Raw genomic sequence first — 14343 nt, forward strand, 5'->3', positions numbered from 1 at the left:
AGCATTCACCTCCCTTGGCCTTGTAGGAGGAGAGCAGCAGAGACCATGAGGTTCCCAAAGACCTTGCCCAGGTTGGGGGTCGCTGCCAACATGTGGGAAACAAGACTGAACACTAACTATTAAATCAGGTGATGCAGGTTTTGAGTTTCATTGCCCTGCCTCAGCTTCCCCAACACATCTGAGTTTTTAAGGCCAAAGTAAAATGATTGAGAGATACCACAGATTGGAACACAGCTCTGAGCAAAGGTTGCTCGTTTATAAACCCTTAGGGAATAACCTGTGCTCAGGCCTTTTGCTGTGCTTACATAACATGTCAGATTCTGTAGTGCCAAGGGTCTCTGATGGGCAGCTCTTAGAGATCCGAGGTCTTTCTTTGAGCAAAGGGAAGAGGGGTGGAATGGGGCTTACCCAGGAACCTTATAGGCTTATCTAGGGTATTAATTGCTAGAGCTGCCGTTACAAAGGACAGACAGGATGGCTTAAATAGCAGAAACTTATTTTCTCACAGCTCTGGAGGCTGGAAGTCCAAGGTCAAGGTGTCTTCAGGGTTGGTTCCTTTGGAGGCATCTCTCCTTTGCTTGCAGATGGCCACCTACTCCCTGTGTCTTCACATGACCTTCCTTCTCTGTGTCTGGGTCCTAATCTCTTCTTATAAGGATAAAATGGATTAGGGCCTACCCTAATAACCTCATATCAGTTTAATCACCTCTTTTTTTTAAGGACTGATTCTTTTATATTATATTTATTGGGTGAATTAATTGCCTATTTTCAAATACTGTTACGTTCTGGGTACTGGGGGGCTTAGAACTCCAACTATGAATTGTGGGGGGGGCATAATTTAGCCCATACCATCTAAGGAGAAACCTTTCAGGTGCCAGGGCCTCAGTGGCTCTGTGTTGCCTCTGAAAGATACCAATTCAAAGCTGTGAAAAATCCCAATGGAAGAAGAGAAGTAATTAGAGGCGAAGGTCATTATAAAGGAAGCAAGATTTGAGCTTTTGAGGATGGAAAGGCTTTGGCTACATAGAGGAATAAGCCATAAGCATTTGTGGCAGAGGTACGGACAGGGGGCTTAGGAAGAAAGGCTCAGAGTTGAAAGTGAGCATTGTGTGTTTGTGGAGCAATAAAGAAATCTTTGTGACAAAAATAGAGTACTTACCTGCAGTGAATAGTGGGGAATCAGCTGGATAGGACAGCTGGAAACATATTATGTCTAGGACTTTTCACATCAGCCGGGGAAGATTAGCACTAATAAGATAAGACATAGGGAGCTATTAACAGTGTTGGGGGAGAGAAATAAAATAATAAATGTGGCTTCTAAAGATGGGCTCATAGGGGATGTCAGGGTAGGCTGGAGGGAGGAGTCAGGCAGGCCAGGGAAGATGCTATCCAACCGTGTGGATGTGAGATAACTGGGATCTTAACCTCAGTGGCCTATGTAGCAAGGCAGGGAATGCAAATGAGTGGCGGGCCATCCTTAGTCTGAAAGTCCCCTCCTCCCCTGCCTTCCTTCCCTCCCTGCCCAGCCGGGAGGCTTTGGAGAAGTGAGAAAGCAGTTGTCTACTCCTCTAGCCGGTGCAAGGACAGCCTTTGTATCAGTCAGTGTTCTCCAGAGAAACTGAACTAATAAGACATATGGGCAGATAGATTTATTTTAAGGATTTGGCTCATGCGATTATGAGGGCTGGCAAATTTGAAATCTGTAAATCTGGCCAGCAGGCTGGAAACTCAGGCAGGATTCCTATACTACAGACTTGAAGCAGAATTCCCACTTCTCTGAGGAACCTCAGTTTTTGTTCTTAAGAGCTTCCACTGATTGGAAGAGGCCCACCTACACTATGGAAGGAACTCTTTTTTACCTGAAGTCAATTGACTGTAGAGGCTAATGGGACCTATAAAATACCTTCACAGCAATGTCTAGACTAGCGTGTGACCTAGCAACCAGGCACCACAGCCCAGCCACGTTGATGCATAAAATTTAACCATCACAGCCCCCAAGCAGGGAGGTGGGGACCATGTGGGGCTGTGTCTTGCTCCCAGGGACTCTGCACCCCTCCCTCGCTCTCCTCCCACACCAGCCCCAGTGAGAGGCCGGGGATGGCTGCTTTAGCCCAACCCTGGCTCTGATGTGAGCAGGGAGGCTGTACCCAGTGCATGTGCCAGCAAGAGGCTTAACTCGGAGGAGAAGCAGCTGTTCCCCAGTGAGGCCCTACCCAGGGTTCTCTGCTCTGCTGCCAACACCATGCTTGATGTCCCTTCTCCTGCCAACTCCAGCTGGAAGGGGGTCCTGGGAACACTGCAGCTTTAGGTTTGAGCCGGGTAGTCAGATGCCGAGGTGGCCCAGGTACATTTTCCTCCCACATGCCCTTCTGATGGTGAGAAGATGTACGGCGGTGGTGGTTAGGCTTACAGACTTTGGTGTCAGAGGGACTGGGCAGTGTCTCCATGGACTAAGGGCATGACCTTGGGGAAGCCCCTTAACTTCCTCATGTCTCAGTTTCCCCATCTGTAAAATGGGAATGCAACAATAGCATTTACTTCTGAAAATTGTCAAGGATCAAATAAGACGATGACATGAACCACTTAGCGTGTGAATGAGACATTGGTGTAGCTGACCAGCTCAAGTGTCCTCTTCCTGGGCACAGAGTGAGCGCGCGTGTCCATGTCCCCCTTGAAGTTAGCGCTCCCCCACACTTTTCTTGGGCCAATGAAATGCAAGCTGAGGTGGTGTGCATCTGTTCAGTGATCTGCCATGTTTCCGTCCCCTGCTGAGGGGACAGTGGGAGCACCTGTGTGACGAGATCATCCATCAGCCAGGGGCCCAGAGTAAAGAAGGGAGCGGAGCAGAGCCCTGTCCATCTGCACTGGGCCCGTCGCCTGAGCCAGAGGAAACTTCTGTTGTGTTACAAGCTCTGAGATATAACACAACAGAAGGGGATGTTTGGTGTCACAACAGCGTGATAGGCTCACGTTAGGTGCCCGGGAAATGGGAACTCCGGATTTCACTCTCCTCCTTTGGCCCTTCCTTGGGAGGAGCTGCGCAATGATGGAACGGATGCAGCCGTGCGAAGAAAATGCTATTTTTTAGGTCCGTCAGCTGGCATGCAGGGATCCCGCCCACGTGACGGATGTTGTACCGCTGACCTTCCCTTCCCTTCCTGTCGGTTTGAGGTGGAAGCACTGGGACTGGGCACCAGAATCCCGCCACCCAGTGTCCTTCCCGACGCTCACCTCCCTCGCCTGCGGGGTGGGTGCGATGCTGGGTTTCCTGCCTCCGCCAGGACCAATTGTATGATTAGTCCACGCGTGCTGAGTGCTCAGCACGTCCTCAGAACTCACTGCCACTCGGTCGCCTTTTCCCCCCTTTTCCTTCAGACACTGGATGTGTAACTGTTCAATTTCCTGCCCCCCAGGATCTCGGAAACAAAGACCTCAACAGGGATAAGATCTACCTGATTTGTCAAATAGTCCGAGTTGGGAAGATGGATCTCAAGGATACTAACACAAAGAAGTGCACGCAGGGACTGAGGCGGCCCTTCGGGGTGGCAGGTAATGAATGACACATGACACGCCGTTGACTTTCCCTGGAGTGCACGTTTCATGTGGTTGCGTTTTAAAGACGGTTTCTTTCCCTCTCCTCCTTGCTCTGCGCCCCCCCCCCATAAGCTACGTCACACAGCCCGTAATACCTACATTTCCGGTGACTAAATGGAAATGATTGGTGACTCAGTGCAGACGTATGGTGGCGGCAGAGAGGAACAGGATCCTCGTGTCTGGGGCAGAGCGCCGGGAGCAGGGCGCCGTCTGAGCCGTGGGCGCTGGGCTCCCCAGCACGGGTGGGATCTAATTACACAGAGCAAATCATTTTAAAAAATACTCAGGCCTGGAAATGCGGTAACACGGAGTGAGTCCCCACCCGCCACACGTCTGAATCCCAGGTGGAAGCGGGCGCTGGGAGGCCCGCGCCGACTCCCTTGCCCTCCGCGCCTCTCTCCCCGGCTTTCCAAGGCCTTGTTATGGTTGTCCCACACTTGTGGTTTTTGTTATAGTGGACTATCACTTGTACTGTTATTTACCTAATGTATTTTCTTTTAATTAACCCACCTTATTTAAACTAAAGCGTGTCCCCCCCCCCCTTAAAACACAATTTAAATACCTATGGAAACAGCAATTGGATATGCTCTTTCTTTTTATTAAAATATACATTTCTAGTCATGTACCATTTACACTCCCCGCGTGCCACATCTAAACCCAGGGTTTCTGGTTCCTCACGTCAGAATACTCTGATCTCGCATAATCACAAACCAGCAGCTCTCAGCTGGTCCCCTGCACTGCTTGCAAAGTGGCACAGGGGAAGAATTTAGCTTATGCTGAGCCGTTTTGTATCTTTTTTTTTTTTAACCTGGCACTGTTGCCAGCTAGCTAGGGGATCTTGGGCAAGGATTTTCCCCTTAGTTTCATTATCTGAAAAATGAGAGACTTAGGCCTGGTTGGTCCCTGATCTGCTTTAAAATGCTCTGGTTCTGTATGAGGAACACTCCTGACCTCACAGTGTTCCTGGTCAGGTGGTGAGGGCTCTTTCACCTTCCCTCAAAATGTGTCTTTGTCCCTCTGCTGCAGTCCGAGCTCTCTTTTGGTTTCAGGTGACAGCAATCTGGTATAACTGAAAGATTGCTTCAGGCATAGCTGGGTCCAGGAACTCAAATAAATTTACATCTCTCTATCTCTCAGCTCCTGTATCCTCTTATTCTGAAGATGGCTTTCCAATTAGTTGGCAAAGTATTGGCTAGCTGCTCCAAGCTTGCATCCTACCAGCTTAGCAATCCAGGGGGAGAAGGCACCTCTTTCCTGTTAATTTCAGCAGAAACCCCGGGAGCTTAAACACAGTCATGTGGTCATCCCCAGGGCCCTTACTCCGGGCAAGGGGATGTGGTCCTCTGATCACCCAGGTCCTATAAACAACTCTGGAGGCAGAGGGAGATTGCTTCACCCAAACCATTCTCACTGAAAATGGGATGGGGGGGGGTCTGTTAATGAGAGAGAGTAGAGGTCAGTCAGGTTCAAATAACACTTTCCCCCCTCTCTTGACTCCCTAACTCCCCTCTTGAGCAAGATTTAGTCACTGGTTATTACTCGAGCAATTCCAGGGGCGCCCTGACAGGGCCTGGGGTGATTGAGGTATATCATGTGAGGAGAGTATTTAGCTCTACTTGACTAGCTGTTCCCAGTGCCCCCTCACCCCCATCACTTCTCTATCCCTGCTCTAATGCGGGCCACCTTGGTTCTGTGGACCTTTAGCGGCTGAGTTAAGGAGAAGTTTCTGAGGATGCAGGGTCCCTCCGGAACCACGGGGTTCAGGGCTCCTACAGTTACATGTCTGTGCTGTGAGCGTGTTTATGAAAAGAGGGTGAATAGATCTCATTGGATTTTCAGATCCCACAGCAAGCACAGTAGACGCGCGATACCTAGAGGTCGAATCTAGAACCAGCTGCTCAGTTCCATAGTCACCACCCGACCCTTTCTCCTTGGCTCCTGCTGAGCCGCATTCTCGCAGGTGGTGCCATGGCCTGCAGAGCCCGCAGCCCACCCCCGAGCCCGCTTTGCCCGGAGGTGTGCCAGCTGCTGTGTGGCACGGGCACGGGCATGGGCACAGGCGACGTGCATCGCCCGGCGCGGGCTGGCTTGCCCTCTTAGTCTTTCCCGACCCAGCCCGGTGCCCTACAGCCTCGCCCCGTCGCCACCCTCCCTGGGGCAGGAGAGCTGAGGCTGTTGGTTTCTCTGCTCTGCCTAGTGATGGACATCACAGACGTGGTCAAGGGGAAAGCCGAGAGCGACGAGGAAAAGCAGCACTTCATCCCGTTCCACCCGTGAGAGACTTTCTGTTCATCTCCGCCCTGGGAGCCCGGCCCTTCCCCTGGGGCCCGCGCGAGGGCCCCCTGTGAGTGCTGTGTGCTCTTCTCCTCCCCAGGGTGACGGCCGAGAGTGACTTCCTGCACAGCATGTTGGGCAAAGTCACGACCTTCAAGGGAGACAGCGGAGGGCAAGGTACAGTGCCAACTGAGAGCGGGCTCCTAGCTTAGGAGCCCTGACTCCTCAGCAAACAGGTCGGACCCCCGAGCCCTGGGGGAGACGGCCCTCGGCCCAGGCAGACCATTGCAAGGAATGGGGCACGCCCCCTGACGCCGGGAAGCCCGGCCCGGTGCCCAAAGGAAGGGGAGGCAGACGTCCCACTGTCTCCTGTAGGTCAGGCACTTCAGTAGGTATCCTTATGTGATTTCGCCCTTGTGAGATAGGTGGTCATCACCCCCACTTTGCAAAGGCTGGGCTCAGAGAGGCGGGACCACCTGACAGACGCTGACCCTGCTAGAAGTAACCGGTGGGATGCAAACCTGGAATGTCAGGTTCCAGATGTCTGCTTCCCGGGGGTCTCCTTCAGAAGGAGCCCAAGGGAGAGCCGGTGGGGGTGGGGGTTGAGGCTGAGAGAACACCTCGAAGACCTTGAAGAAGCTGGCTCTTCACGGTGAGCCTTCCCTTGCAGGCCTCTGGGTGACCATGAAGATGCTCGTGGGTGACATCATTCAGATCCGCAAGGACTACCCACATCTGGTGGACAGGACCACCGTGGTGGCCAGGAAGCTGGGCTTCCCGGAGATCATCATGCCAGGTCTGGCTTCCCCCGGGGCGGGCTGTGGTCCAGCTGGTTGTAATCGTTTCTTTTTACAGAATCAGCTGCTTCCTTTTCTATGGCTTTTCTTTAAATTCTCCCTGAAGGTAACCACTGAAAACAATTTTTGTAGCTACAGAAATCCCCTATGCATTCTCATAATAAACACACACACACACACACACACACAAAGATACACATGCATTTCCACCCACAAATGGGGTTGTATTTTATGTGCTTCATACACCATTACTCTATAGACTTTATATAGGGTTCAGCAACTTGCTCATCACTTAATTACTCATCCTGGCATCCTTACTAGTTTACTGCACATAGAGTAAGTCCATTCTTTTGGGGAGAATATTATCATTCTCTTAAAATTTTAAACTATTTTTTAAAAATATATCTTTATTGATTTCAGAGAGAGGAAAGGAGAGGGAGAGAGAGAGACAGAAACATCAATGATGAGAGAGTCATTGATCAATCCCACAACTGGGCACTTGCCCTGACCGGGAATCGAACCCCAATCACCTGGATCCTAGGTCAACGCTCAACCGCTGAGCCACGCCCGGCCGGGCCTAAACTATTTTTTTTAATTACCAAAGGACTTCATTCCTGTTGTAAAATGTTCAAAAAGCTTGAAAAAGTATAAAGTGAAACATTAAAAGCTCCCTCAAGTCCTTGTCTTCAGAAGTAACCACTACTGTTAACACTTTCCCAATGTGTACGTGATAAAGGGAAGATCACTGAGTTTATATGAGATTCTCTTGAAACTGCCCTTTTTATCTTACGCCTGTGTCTCCGACTCGTGTCCACAGTTGCTCTCACTGACTTTCCCCCTTCCTTCCACCGTTACCTGGTGCCCACTGGGGCCCGTGTCGTAATTTCTTCCTGCCTGCTTTACCCGAGACCTCAGTTTCTTGTGATCCCCCTTGGGATTTTCAATTCTTCTTGCCCCCCATCCCTGAAGGCTCTGTGCACCTTGTCCCTGACCCTGTGTTCCTTGGACACGCGAACAACATTCTGCAAAGGATCTGTGAGTGTCCACGGTTATTAGTGGGCCGAGATCAGTTCAATAGGAGCTTTCCGTTGCCTTCCCAGAAGGTGTCGCTAGAGGATGGAAATTAAATGATTTTAATGGAGAGAAACGTGTGGCCAATCTGGGCCATCCTACCTCCCTCTCAGCACCCAGCGGCCTAGCGTCCCCCCATCCCCTTGTTACCTACCTCTCCAGCCTCCCCGATGAGGTAAAATGCCTGTTCCAAGCAGTTCTGATTTCAGTTCCGGTAGCAGACACCGCGATGGGGCACCCCCTCCCTCTCCCGCCCGCTCCCCTCGCCCTCTAGTCCGTGTCTCTCCAGCTGCGCAGGCTCCAGCGCCCTTCTCTCTCCAGGGGACGTCAGAAACGACATCTACATCACGCTCCTGCAGGGCGACTTCGACAAGTACAACAAGACCACGCAGAGGAACATGGAAGTGATCATGTGTGTGTGCACGGAGGATGGCAAGACTTTGTCCGTAAGGAGCCCCGCTGTCCCGCTGGGGGACGAGGCCCCCTCGGGCGCCGCTGCTTCGCCCACCCCCCGGTTCTGCCCCCTGAACGCCAGCTGCCTCCGGATGGCGCTGAGTGGCGTGACCTACACCGTAGGGCTTGGTTAGGCCGTGGCCACCATGGGGCCTCACGATGGGGCCTCGTGCTGCTACTTCTCCACCCAGCAGATGCCAGGGCCTGCTCCTTTCGTCTCCTGACCCCTCTTCCTCTTTTTCCTACGTTCGCTTGGCCTCACCCTGTAGTTTAGCCTTTTGCCGTTAAGGTGTTTGTTCTCGTTGAAACACGAGCTGGTTTATTCAGGCAAAATTCACGGCAAGAAACGGGGTCAAGAATACAGAGCCCTGGGCTGGGGGAGCTCAGGCTGTGCTGGGAAGAGGCGCTCCCGGCACCTGCTCCAAGGCTGCGCTCGGCCGGGGCCGGGGGCGGGCGGCAAGCCTCCCTCTGCCTGGGTCTCGGGCGGCCGCGTGTGTTCAAGAATGCGAAGCACGCTGCTCTGAGTGTTCACGCGGCATACGTCCCGCACGGTATCGGCCGTGTGTGTTCACATCTACCCACTTATATTTCCTTTAAGGTTGTCAGCGGTTGTGTCCGGTGCGCGGGAGGGCTTTGCGTCTCAGTGTCTCCTCTCGGGACACTTAGCTGAGAGTAAAATTGCTCTCGGTGGGAGCTGCGATGCGGGCCAAGGTTCCCCGTAGGCCGCAGTCGGTGATCAGAGAGCCCAGCAGGATGGGGGTGTGAGCATTGATCAGTCCTCGGCTCTAGCCCGGGGCCTGGAGCTCGGCAGGTTTTGCTTCCCTCCGCCTAAGAATAACTAGCATTATAGGGGCATTGCGGTGTGCCAGGTACCACGGTAAGGACGACGCGTCACGCTTGTTACCCCCGATGTCACAGAGGGGGAAGCTGACGACTTGCCCAAGGTCAGGAGGTTGGGACAGGCAGAGGGGCGCTTTGATTCCAGGTTTCTGGCCCTCTTTAAACACTTCACTGTGATGCCCATACACCTAAAAAATTACCCAATTCACTTCTCATTTTAAAGTGAGGCTGGTAACCAAGCCTATCAACTTCTTTTTTTAACTTTAAAGGAATCCCCACAGTTGCCTTTTTGTTCATAAAGACTGGCCTCGTTAATCAATATCTAATTGAGCAAAATCTGGGCATTTCACTCATCCTCTTTTTGTTGGATTCTGAAACTTTTCTGAAAAGTAAAATAACTGAGAGACACTCTGCTCAAAGGAGCACGAAGGAAGAATAGAGGGTTTTTATCTGAAAGGGGATTTGCATTTCCCGGATCTGTGGACCATTGCTTTGAAGTTATTTTTATCCGGCTACCTGTTAGAGAACTTTTCAACCTCAGCTTCAGTTTCTTTTGTGTGTGTGTTTTTTAAATTCTCACCTGAGGTTATTTCCTCCGTTGCTTTTCCAGAGAGAGTGGAAGGGGGGAGGGAGAGAGAGAAACATCGATGTGAGAGAGACACATTGGTTGGTTGCCTCCCGCATGTGCCCTGACCAGGGCCAGGGATCGAGCCTGCCACAGAGGTACGTGCCCGAGGCTGGAATTGAACCCGGGACCCTTCAGTGTGAGGGCTGATGCTCTAACCACTGAGACAAACCACCTAGGGCTCAGCTTCAGTTTTTAAGCCACTGATGTGCTTGCCTCCAATGTTGCCGAACAACATATTAGAGGAAACAGGTAACAGGAAAGCAGGAGTCGTATCTTGTGCCTGAGCCGTTCTTGCTCCCGTCCCTGCTACCCTTTCGAGTCATGCCCCAGCAGCCGCACTCATCCCAGGTGAGTACATACGCAGCTGTGCTGGGGCTGAGGGGCAGAGGCGGCCGCGGGCCGTGGCGATAATTTGCAGTTTCATCTGCTAGGGAAGTTATGGGGGAGTTCGGTTGACTGACTATTGAAAATTGCTAAGGAAGCCTGTGGGAAGCTCTCCTTTCTCTCTTTGCAGAAATAAATATTTCTGCCTAATTAAGTGTCAGGTGGCACACGCGGACACTCCTGTCTGAGACTGTGGGCTCCTGTGGAAACAGGCCCCTTTAGGGGCACTGACCTCTCCTCCTGCTCCAGGTGCACTGTGCCCTTGGCGGGGCGGGGGCCCGAGGACGGAGCAGGGTGTATTTGTCCTTGGCTCACTTTGGGGCCTCAACGACCTTGCTCAGGAAGGGCCATAGCAGAGAAGCTAACGGGGTGGGCTCTGGGATCTAACAGACAGGGCTCAGGTCCAAGTCTCTCCTATTAGCTGTGTGATCTTGGGCAAGCGTATTCGTCTCTAAAAGAGAAATAAGCATCTCTTTCTCGTGGGGTTGCAGGTTAAACAACTGGTAGGTGGAAGGCCCCTGGTATGCAGCGGATACTTGGTAACAGGGAGGAAGAACCTCTGCTGCTCTGAGACCAGCTAGCTTAAGGTGGCGGAGGTGGGGTGTGGGGGGCAGTGTGGTGTAGGGGTGCAGGCCATGTCCTCTGGGGCCAGACAGCCAGGCTCAAAGCCCAGCTCAGCCCAGGTTAGCAGGAGGGCCTTGAACAAGTTACATAATCTCTCTAATGCCTGAGATTCTCCGTCTGAAAGTGAGACTGGCAGTGGCACCTTACCCTTGTGGCTGTCAAATGAGGTACTCTTCATCATAGGTGTTCATTACAGTCAACCGTCTTTACTGGGGAGGTATAGGGGTCTCCAGGCCTGATTTCCGCCTCGTGGGTGCTAATACGCATCTCCCCGTGAGGCTGCCTTGTCAGCGCAGAACGCTTTCCGACTTTCAAAGTGCGTTCACACCCTTCGTGTCACGGTGTCATTGTTCCCCAGGTGATCCCTACCAGGGAAACAGGGCCTGTGTTAGGAGCCTGATTTTCCGCCTGCTGAGGTGTGTCTGCCAAGGCCAAGTCAGCATTGAAGCCTCCAGGCTTCTCGATTCCTGCTCAGGTTTTCTTCAACTGACTGAAAGCCAGCTAGGAGCTCCTGTTAATTGGGGGCCGTAGGGGTAGGCACCGGGGGAAATTATTGAACAGGCTTAGTTGAGACATATAATATATACATTTTCCCTAAAACTGCCCTCAGTCCCTGATCATGATATTCTCTAGATACGTCTGGCCGTGTTCAATTCACCTCTGAAGTGTTGACGGTCTCAGGCCTTTCTCAGAATAACACTGAGACTTTTCTCCAGCTTTACGCAATCAAACATTTTCATCATCAGAGGCCCTCACTGGATACCTCAGTAGGTTAGGGAGTCATCCCAATATACCAAGGTTGCGGGTTCAATCCCGTCAGGGCACGTGCAAGAAGCAGCTGATGAATGCATAAATAAGTGGAACAACAAATCGATCGATCTCTCCCTCTCTCTCTCAAAAAAATCAGTAAATAATAAAACTTTAAAAATGTTTTTTCATCACCAGGACATTTTTGTGCAATTCAGTTGCCTGCCATATAGCAATTTTACTTTCAACAGAGATAGATGTGTATTTTCAGATTTTATGAGCTAGATGGAATTCACTGGCGTTACAGAAACTCCAAACCTATAAATGTCACTAGATATAAATCTTGGGAGGCTGGAAGGCATCTAAGGTGTTCTAGAAGGAACACTGGACAAAGAGTCGAGGGTCTGAGATGTAGTTAGTACCAGCTCTGCTACTTTTTGGGCAAGTGACTTAATCTCTCAGGGCCTCAGTTTACTCAGCTGTGAAGTGGGGATAATGACAGTAATCATCAGAGGTGGTTATGGGGATTGAATTAAGTGAGGTAGGGTGTGTAAAGGGCTTAGCATGACGCTAGACAAAAAGAACTCTCTGGATGGCTAGATAAACCTTGGAAGCATGTTCTTAATTTGCTGCCCTGAGAATTTCTGAAAGGCCTCCTCCCAGTGAAAACCAGGAGAGCTGTGCATCTCTCCTTATTTCCAGTTCACTGGTTATCCTTGCTTTTTTAAGAGATGAGTTCTGAAAGGACACTATATCCTTACTTTCAAATGGATTCAGTTCGGCTGCAAGGACCATCAGTCAATATTAAACTGAGCTCATTCTTTCCCTGTAGCTCAGAAGTAAAGAGGGAGCTTTCCCAGGAGAGGGGCAGGAGTCTCCTCCCCACTGGTCAGCTTGCTTCACCACGGGGCCCAGAGCGCCCACAGGTGGCCAGCTTTGGTCATTCAACCTAAAGGGAAGGAAGGGTTGGTGTCAAGGATCTCGGAGAGAATCTGATAGAACCTGGTGAGAAGCATGGACTCTCTCACCATAGAAATGCCAAGAGGCACGGTTTTACAATTTGGGGGCTTAGACCTGCATCACCAATCCTCACACGCCTGAGTCTCTGCAGACTTGAGGTTAAAAGCTACTGATCTGGTATAAAAACCATACTCAGGCCTCTTTTGGGTGATCCTAGCTTAGATCTATTTTGGTGGCCAAATAACTAGAATGAACACACACAGAGAGAATTAGGGGCTGGCATACTCCATTAAAAGGCAATTCCTGTTACTTGGAGCATGACTTTTATGGCAAGGAATAAATATCCTATGCAAGTATGCTCGCTCTCTGCTCACCCTGCTCAGAATGTCCTTCCTGCATTTCTGCTCAGAGCCTACTTGGAATGTTTCTTCAAGATCCTCAGCTGTCATCGCCTCTGAGAAATCTTCCCTGAGTCCTCAGCTGGAGCTTAAGTGTCTCTTCTCTCTGCCCCATAGTAGTAAATACATATGTCTGTCATCACATCACATTGCTTAGTGACCTGTCTCCTCATCTAATGATCCCTCCACCAGACTGAACTCTCATGTCGGGTTCAATATCTGACTCATGCCCGTAACCCAGAGCTGAGCACAGGTCTGGTGCCTGGAAAATGCTGTGTAATCGTGGGCTCCCTTGGCCCCCTCTGCCAGTGTCTGTCTGAAGCCCGAGCTCCTCCCTCCACTTCCCCAGCTCCCGCTGGCACTTTGGTGAGATAGCATCAGAAATCCATCAGCACTACTACTGCCCGACTGATCTGAGCCTGTTTGTAAACTTTGTGCACAGTCAGACTTAGGAAACAAATAGGATTAATCAGCCTGGCAGCATGCAGTAACTCCAGGACCCGTTACCATTCACAATGAGGCCGCCGCATCGGCCCGGCGCGCTCCAGCGGCTTCCAGAATGCAAGTAATAGAATTTCTGTAGTTAAGCAGCTGTCGCTCTAGGGCCTGGGGACATTCATGTATAAATCTGTAATGTAGAAGGGCCATGTGGGTACCTGGCAGAAGGGTTGGGAGAGGCAGGGTTTTCCCAGGTCCTGAGGCCAGCCTAGACCTGGGGACCAAAATTACCCAAGCACAGAAAATGGCAGTTCTGTAGCATTTTTTTCTCTCTGTTGTTTTTCCCCCCTTCGGTCAGAATGCCATTTGCGTGGGAGCAGGGGACAAGCCCATGAATGAATATCGGTCTGTCGTGTACTATCAAGTAAAACAGCCACGGTGGATGGAAACTGTCAAGGTAATGATAATAATAAATTACAATAATAGCAGCAACCATGGATCCCGGGGCTCTGAGCCACCTCCCTGGGAGCTGAAGCAGTACCTCAGCAAGTGTCCGGTGGTGTGTCAGGCAGTGGACACGGTGGCCCAGTGGGTGAGCCCTCTGGTTTTCATGATCTCTCTTCACTGGCCCAGGTCCTAGCCTCCTTGCAATTGTCAGATGGTCCTGTCGTGGGTGGTACCCAACCCATTGAGCTATGTTGTGACATTAGCAGTGAGGAGTGACAGAGCTTGTGAGCCAATCTGAGGCTATAAAAGGCCACTTAACACCTGAAAGATGACCTACTGGGAGGGTGCCTCAGACGGAAGTGGCATTAATCACAAATATCCACATCACCAGATTGTCGCACTAAGCAGAAGGGACTATCGTGCACTGGAAGAGTCTGGATTAATTCAGTGAACAATGAAGCTCGATCACAGCCTCGAATATCTCTGCCCTTCACCTACTAGCATCTTGACTTACCCTGTGCTCTGAACCTGAACTTAAGATGTTCACATGACTTACTTTTCAGGGGTAGCTGCTCAGACCTGAGGTTCCTGCCTCCTCACTGTCTCCCTGTTTCCCTTGGTGGTGGGTCTCCCTGTACGTGCTCTCTTCATAATGATGGCCTGCCCAGCTTTGGGCTCAGAAAGCCAT

The 14343-nt window shown here is 51.1% G+C and overlaps 1 protein-coding gene across 1 annotated transcript in view; it reads left to right on the plus strand.

Annotated features, from left to right (window-relative positions):
• The window catches only part of DOCK2 (dedicator of cytokinesis 2), a 330536-nt gene that overhangs the window by 28093 nt on the left and 288100 nt on the right, over positions 1–14343 (plus strand). The window contains exons 10-15 of the mRNA XM_087816193.1: positions 3414–3549; positions 5792–5867; positions 5969–6045; positions 6539–6664; positions 8058–8182; positions 13567–13665. Coding sequence (XP_087672319.1) covers positions 3414–3549; positions 5792–5867; positions 5969–6045; positions 6539–6664; positions 8058–8182; positions 13567–13665 — 639 coding nt within the window. The remainder of the gene's footprint in view (positions 1–3413; positions 3550–5791; positions 5868–5968; positions 6046–6538; positions 6665–8057; positions 8183–13566; positions 13666–14343) is intronic.

Source organism: Miniopterus natalensis, chromosome 4, assembly GCF_054644295.1.
Source record: "Miniopterus natalensis isolate mMinNat1 chromosome 4, mMinNat1.hap1, whole genome shotgun sequence".
In the NCBI taxonomy this organism is placed as follows: Eukaryota; Metazoa; Chordata; class Mammalia; order Chiroptera; family Miniopteridae; genus Miniopterus; species Miniopterus natalensis.